This window comes from Aspergillus pseudotamarii, assembly GCF_009193445.1.
Source record: "Aspergillus pseudotamarii strain CBS 117625 unplaced genomic scaffold BDV38scaffold_173, whole genome shotgun sequence".
NCBI lineage: Eukaryota > Fungi > Ascomycota > Eurotiomycetes > Eurotiales > Aspergillaceae > Aspergillus > Aspergillus pseudotamarii.
In genome coordinates this window covers 1-7,097 of record NW_022475187.1, presented here as the reverse complement: position 1 = coordinate 7,097, position 7,097 = coordinate 1, and the positions used below count along the sequence as shown (strand labels likewise).

The window sequence follows — 7,097 nt, the reverse complement described above, 5'->3', positions numbered from 1 at the left end:
TGCGGGGACACGCGACGCGCTGCAAGCAATAATTTAAATGAATGGAATTATTTTATTAACTTACTTTTCCCGGAGTTTGGTTCAGTTGCTATGGTGTTTGAGTGGACCTTCCATCAAATAGTCCCGCAACTATACAACCACTTGGACCTGACTCGTCCAACCTATTAAAATAAAAAAAATAAAAATAAAAATTAAAAAAAAGATAAAACCTACTAGTAGCAACTAAAATAGTTTCGTATACCTATATATCTTGGTACCAACAGGATCGTATTAATTTGCCACTCTGAGACGTCTCTTGTAGCACCTCGTCGCGTCATATCCAGGGTCGTCCCACCTAAAAAAGTACTAGAAATAGATGGATACAAGTGGAATAAAGCTTCCAGAGCTATATGTAAACAATGATCATCAAGTCCCGATAACGCCAGAACCCACTCATTGAACGGTAAATCCAAGCGTCAAGCTTCCTGCCGTCCATTTGCTTGTCCATTCTGGGTCCCTCCCAGAACCCCATCGACAAAGTCCGGGTATCTAAATACCTCCCCTCGCTTTCCTCCTCCAGGGCCCTTACTGCTCTTTCCTCCAAAAGCCCTGCGCCCGGTAAACCCATTCAGAACTTCATTGATCTCTCGTTCGCTGAGCGGAACCTCTCCGTCTTCCGGAGCCGTGTGCAAAAGAGCGTCGCGAAGTTCCCCCACGTTGATCTGGCCGCTGTCGTCCTCATCAAAAGCGGCCAACGCATTCACTAACTCTTGGCGCGAAGATAACGGAGCGAGTAGGTTGGACAAGATGTTCAAGAATGTAGGGAAGTTGATGGTTTCAGGGCTCCCCGGGGGGAAGAAGTCGGATAACATAGACGGATCTTGACCTATTCACCACAGTAAGCTTTGTGCTTCCATACCTAGTTTTTCATGTCTTAACAAGGTTTTCTCAACAACATACCGACATTCACAAGCACGTCTGCGACATCATCCTTGTTCACCGATCCGTCATTATCCCGGTCAAGAACCTGGAAAGCCTCTCGGATTTCTCGGAGTTGCGCCGGCGCTAGTTTTGAAGCTGCATCAGACGATCCGGCCGTCATGCCCATTGCCCGGGCACCCACCCTCGGTGACCTATCTGGTGAATCGGCCCCTCTAGTCGGCGATGCGGATGGCGACTCTCTAGAAAACCGAGGTTGCGGAATTCGCTCTCTGCTAGTCGGCGACGCATCCTCGTGCTCAACGGTATATGATTGATTAAGTTTGCTTGGAGACACTACCGGCGTGTATCCTCGGCTCGGTGAACTCCCCGGTGTGGTAGGGCGAATCCCTGTAGGCGGAGAGTTTGGCGTAGAGGGACGACGGAAAGGAGAAGCACGAGGTGAGCCGAACGATAACGGCGACGGTTTAAAGGGAGTATTCGAGGTGACCTAGGCACACCATGGTGAGCTTGGCAATGGGGAAATTGTGGGGGAGAAAACACATTATCCGTACCATGATGCAGGTACCGCCGCAGAGTGGATGATTAGGTTAATTTTGCAAAGGGGATGTACTATTGAATCCAACCACCAGTAGTGTGGAGAGGAGTGTAGTAGATAGTAGCGACCGTTGCGACAGGCGCGGGGGAGTATTTCAACTGTCGGTGGCGGCGGTGGGAATTTTATCAGAGATTCAATTGATATCGAATCGAACGATAACTGGAATGCTAAATAAGTTTCCCAGAAGGGTAAAGCAGCCAAACAATGCTGAAGCAAACAAACATTTCGGCGTCAAGTCGGGCCGACCGATCAATGGGCACGTGCGGGGAGCTTAATCCGGAGTAGAAGCAAGCATGGAGGCATTCCTGGAAAATTAAAAGAAGTGAGACCCGAGTCAGTTTTGACAGTTCAGACAGCAATTGACATGCATCCCGTCATGACTATTTAAATCCAATCTGCCTGCAATTGAGTCTCTGATCATGGCGATTGTGGTGATTCCGTGGAATTTCCCCGCTGTGGATCTTCAAATCTAAGGCTTCTTTTTATCCAAACTCCCCCTTTCCCCCCCCCCTGAATCGGACGAATTACATGGTCGATCAATCAACTAATCCTCCGACGGGATCTTTTCAGCGTGGCGAACACTGCCTTATCTGAACCATGACAGCTTGACTTACAAGTCGCAGACGGTCCCTTTGGAATAATTGATCCAGTCGTGGTTGATCAATTAATTCCAAGGAGCATGCGGTTATTTCTTTGTTGCTCGTCTCCATTGCGCCTTGGCCACCAGAAACGCCCCGTTGATTTGCCCGCGATCTAATCCGAAACATTCCTCCCAAATTTTTGTCTCCTGAATAGGAAAATGAGCCTCACACTCCCTCATCGACCATCCGATGACGCTGCTCGTTCGCTTCCGACGTCCAGTTCTTCCAAAAGCAATGGCATACCCCGGTTATCTCCCTCCCCGTCCTTTGTTCACAACCGATCCGTGAGCAACTCCGGTATCTCCGTGCGTGGTTATGAGCCGAACCTCGCTGCTCCCCCTGCATTTAGACCGCGAAAATGTAAATCGCAATATCCTCATGATTCATCAGAGCGCCATGTCGAATACATACTCGTTGCCTCCTTCCACATTGACCGGGGTCCCATCATGGAACATCAATACCCCGCCCCTATCAGCGGTGATGAAAGCATGTTGGCCGAGCTGATGCTTCCGGATCAAACTCATGTCCGAAGCCAGGATTGGACAATCTTTTTCTTGCACAAGGACTCAAATGCCGACCAGGATGATGAGGACTCATTCGGGGCAAAGAGGAAAAAGAAGACCAAGAAGACCAAGAAGTCTAGAGCATCCCATGACGGCGATGGGGCCGGTGGCAGTGAAGAGGACCAAGATGAGTCTGGCAACGAAGAGGAGAGCAGTGATGACGAAGATGAGGGTGGCGAGGGACCACCGTTGATGTATGTTCTGAACCTTGTAAATACAAAGCAAGACCATACAGTCAAAAGGTATGTCTCTTGGTCCTTTCTCGGCGCGCAACGCGACTAAACGAATCAAAGAGGTGCGGTTGTGAAGGCCATGGCTATATGTACACGCCACTCATTCCTCCATATATATAAGGTAGGTCACTGTCTGACAAGACGTCGGAAGTTGTGAACTAACACGGCAATAGCCCTTACTTCTTCTAGCCTTAGAAGACTATTTCAAGAACCCTTACCTGGAAACGCTAGCCTTGTTGTACAATGCTTTGAATGCCATGGATCTCTCTCTGCTCCCCAAGCTGTCCCTTTTAGAGCGACAAATATTGCAGGCTAGCAACTGCAAGGATATGTTTATCGAAAAGTTCGAGCAGATGATCCGCCAGCGAATTGAAGAGGAAGGAGAGTCATCCGACACGGACTCCCCGGCTTCACCCAAGAAGCAGGCACCTAAGTACACGCTTCCTCGAGATACTCATGAGTTTGAGTCCAGGATTGTTTATAATGATATCCCTATTCCGGTCAAGGTACCCACGGTGATCTGGCCTGAGGTTGTTGGGGATTTCTCTCTCATCAAGCTCATCCAAACCTTCTCCGGTCCCCATAGTGCCTCCCCCCAGCCCTTTCCAATCCACCCTCACCTTACCACCAGCGGTCCCTATACCCATCCCATCATAATTCTTGTCAACGCGATGTTAACCCAAAAACGTGTGGTGTTTCTGGGTCATAATCGCCCTTCAGGAGAGGTTGCAGAGGCAGTGCTTGCTGCTTGCGCACTTGCATCAGGTGGGATTCTGCGTGGATTCACCAGACATGCGTTCCCTTACACGGATCTGACCAAAATTGATGATCTCCTGAAGGTTCCCGGCTTCATTGCCGGTGTGACCAATCCTACGTTTGCCAATCATCCCGAGTGGTGGGATGTGCTCTGCGATCTTCCTACGGGCAGAATCAAAATCAGCAGTCATGTTGAGCCGGCACCGATCACAGAAGGACTCTTGTATTTTCAACAACAAGCCTCGTTGAACCATCTCCACTCCTCGAACTTGAACTCCGACCCTACAGGAGACAATCTATTCATGGAAGATGTTCAGCGCAGCATTACCAACCGCCACGGCGAGAATGCTATCCGAGCCAAATGGCGTGCCTACATCTTGAAGTTCGCACGCGTCGCTTCCGCTTTCGAGGAAACCGTGTATGGCGCCTCGAATCTCTATATCATAGGCCCCAATGAAGAGCTGTCCCCGGAAAGCCCCAGTGGGGTTCAAGCGGACCCATTAGACCCTACGACACTGCGAGGACACGGCCACGTCTGGCCTGACGAGTTATCGAAACAACGCGAATTGATGGCATCGGTCTCCCGAATCGAAGGATGGCGGACAACACGCTCGTATTACTCTTTCATCCAAGATATCGCAGCCATATATTATCCTACGCGGCCGATTATCAAACCAGACCTTCACCACCACCATGAACGGCTCCGGACCCTAAAACTATCTTCACCTGAAGCGGGGGCTATTTACATCGCCTTTTCATATGCTGTCAAAGACTACGCTGGCATTTGCCAGCTCCTAACGGTCACGCCGGAAAATCAAGCCGGCCTCTTTTACCTGGGCATGGGACTCTTCCATCCGGATCAGACGGTCCGCGAGGCGACGGTGGACCTTTTGGAGCGGATCAGCAAACATCCTGCTGGTCAACACTTTTGGAATCAACTTAACCGGTTCGCAAAATTGGCCTTTTTCCGAGTAAAGCGTGAGCGAGACGCATCGCAGAGTCCCATCTCCGGACCGGAATCGGGATTCGGAGCACCCCAGAGTCTGGTTGGGGTGGCGATGGGTGACGGGCTACGGTGAAACCAGTTGGCTATATCTTCGGATACACGACTGATGAGATAGCTGGGTCTCGTACTTCACCCTTGCTCCTTAATCTCCTATATGCCTCCTTGGATCGTTTCGCTTGACTGCTTAACCACTTATACCCGAGATACCAGAAAATCTACCAAGATACATCATGATTATGACCGTTCTATATAGCCCCTACTTCTTGTCATTTATTGGATATGTTTCATTCGTTGGTTTTGGATATACCTCTTGACGAGCCCCAAGGCACATATTATTAGCATTTGACGAAGGGTTGTGATGATATTTGATGTCTTACGTTTGATTTCGTGTCGATATTAATACATAAATATTACACCTTCCAGTCAGACAATTCAATACACATATCGGAGCGTAGACTGAGGAAATGATATGTAGTGATTGTAAGAGGTTCGAATAAAACCAATTAAATACAGGTATAAACATTAAGAAAGAAGATATCCAACTAAGCGGGAATAAAAGAAAGAAGCAACCGCTGTCATAACCCATAACCATGACCTGAACGAGAGTCTGAAGTAAAAGAAGAAAAAAAAAATGAGGAATATACAATTCTCTACAGCTCAAAAGGATCGAATAAGGAGCGAAAGGAAAAGAACGAGCCAGAGAACACGGGGAGGGGTCACCTAAATCAACCCCCAAAGACTCGCCCCAACACTCAAAGCAACAACCAACGCCGTTAGAAACCCATCCGGACGATGCACCGACCAAGTCGCTGCCGACGACGATTCACCATCCCCCGCAACGGTGATATTCGCATTCGCAAAGCTAACTCCACACTTGGAATTAATCGATTTCGCAGAAGGGAGATACGAATGAGCAAGCGGTTGGCCGCTTTTTTGCGCCCACTCGCCGAAGATATCCATGGAGGCCTGGACGCATTTGTTGCAGGTAGGATAGGGGGCGTTCGTGATTGCGCTACCGTAGGGGATGAAGTAGACATCGTAGTCGGAAGGGTTTGAGCTGTTTGTGGCGGCGTCGACGAAGCAGTAGTCGCCTGTGCTGGGGTTCTTCAGACACGAGGCGCGGTACATGGGCTCGTAGATGATCATGTCCGTGTAGGCGTCTGTCACAACTGGGTTGCCGAGTTCATAGTCCTTGCCGCAGGCGTCAGATTTGGTGATGCGTGACGCGAGGTCGGACATAAGGGACGAGCATTGGTCTACGTCGGCGGCGCAGGAGAGGTCCAGAAGGTGAGAGGTTGCTGGGGCGGACTTGAGCGTCTGGAAGAAGGAGCTGGAGTCCCGCAGGAGCATGGAGACGGCGTAGCAGTTGACGAATTTGGAGTCCGAGAGGAACTTTTTGAAAAAATTCGGACAGCTGTCTGAGGTGAAGTTCGTCGAGAGGTTGGTGTCGAATGGTGTTGGGGTGTCGCTACTGCTGCTTGTCGATCTTTGGGATAATGCTGGTTTTGCGCTGTTGTCGTCGTTGGTCTGCTCGTTCTCTTCCTCCGGTGCTAGGAGGATGGGCGAGTAAGCTGCATCTTCTTCATGGCTGCTGTCGAGTTGAACAGGGTCCCATGTCGCACGTTCCTTGAGTGGAGAAGCAGATACATCTTGAAGATCGTCGCTGACGATCCCTCCGCTAAGCGGGAGATCGAGAGCGTTGGTGGAATCTAGATCTGTCCAGATGGCGGATGGGATCACGGATGCGACAACGGATGGGACCACAATGACGGTCAGTAGCAATTGGCGAAGACTGGGCAATTGAGTCCGTCGGCGAGGAGGCAGGTTGCTGATCTGCATAGTTCGGCTTTCTGGCGCTCGGACGATGGCAGAAGTTGTAAACGAATGGCTTGCCGCAAAAAGGGCATGTAAAGGAGTGTCGGTAAGAAACAGAAAAAGAGAGACGAAGGGTGAGATTATTATTATTATGAAAGGGGCATGGTAAGAACGATCACCACGGTACCTGGCCACACATCTGGTGGTTGGGAGTGAGGAAGCCAAGTAGTAGGAGTAGTGGTGGTGTCACAGAGAAGAAGATGAGGTTTAAAGAGAGAATGATCATGTAAAAATCCACTCGTGCTCCCGCCCCCCAGACTTATAATTAATTACGGTTATTAAAACGACACCGACTTGACAGGTAAAAAGTGCCGACCAGGAGAAAAGGGGAATTTCAAGAATAAACGTACAGGAAAAGAATGGTTCTGGACCCGACACTAGACGGGGGTTTATTCTTAGTAGCCTACGGCTTCTGTCATTGGTGCTCCGCCGTGCCCTATTACTTAAATTTACATTAGATTAGGTACATCCATGGAAAAAAATAAGTAGGTGAAAAATTTGGGAGGA

At 49.5% G+C, this 7,097-nt stretch overlaps 3 protein-coding genes across 3 annotated transcripts; 1 reads left to right on the top strand and 2 right to left on the bottom strand.

Moving 5' to 3' along the window:
* Nucleotides 1-240: 240 nt before the first annotated feature.
* BDV38DRAFT_266693 (putative calmodulin) lies at nucleotides 241-1,820 on the bottom strand. Its single transcript, XM_032056465.1, has 3 exons — nucleotides 1,473-1,820; nucleotides 940-1,408; nucleotides 241-865 (listed from the first exon to the last, which is right to left on the bottom strand). The coding sequence occupies exons 1-3, from the start codon at nucleotides 1,473-1,475 to the stop codon at nucleotides 456-458; spliced, it is 882 nt and encodes a 293-aa protein (XP_031906736.1). The 5' UTR covers nucleotides 1,476-1,820; the 3' UTR covers nucleotides 241-455.
* Nucleotides 1,821-3,051: 1,231 nt separating this feature from the next.
* Nucleotides 3,052-5,107, top strand: BDV38DRAFT_266691 (stabilization of polarity axis-domain-containing protein). Its single transcript, XM_032056464.1, has one exon. It carries the CDS (start codon nucleotides 3,211-3,213, stop codon nucleotides 4,786-4,788), a length of 1,578 nt encoding a protein of 525 aa, XP_031906735.1. The 5' UTR covers nucleotides 3,052-3,210; the 3' UTR covers nucleotides 4,789-5,107.
* Nucleotides 5,108-5,169: 62 nt separating this feature from the next.
* BDV38DRAFT_266690 (uncharacterized protein) lies at nucleotides 5,170-6,964 on the bottom strand. The gene has a single exon (XM_032056463.1). It carries the CDS (start codon nucleotides 6,552-6,554, stop codon nucleotides 5,436-5,438), a length of 1,119 nt encoding a protein of 372 aa, XP_031906734.1. The 5' UTR covers nucleotides 6,555-6,964; the 3' UTR covers nucleotides 5,170-5,435.
* Nucleotides 6,965-7,097: the final 133 nt, after the last annotated feature.

What these genes read in the sequence shown, in the direction of transcription:
- BDV38DRAFT_266693 (XM_032056465.1), bottom strand. An exon ending in AGACGTGCTTGTGAATGTCG is followed by an intron (nt 866 to 939) that starts GTATGTTGTTGA and finishes TGTGGTGAATAG; the next exon opens with GTCAAGATCCGTCTATGTTA.
- BDV38DRAFT_266691 (XM_032056464.1), top strand. Translation starts at nt 3,211, where the DNA reads ATGGATCTCTCTCTGCTCCCCAAGCTGTCCCTTTTAGAGCGACAAATA.
- BDV38DRAFT_266690 (XM_032056463.1), bottom strand. Translation starts at nt 6,554, where the DNA reads ATGCAGATCAGCAACCTGCCTCCTCGCCGACGGACTCAATTGCCCAGT.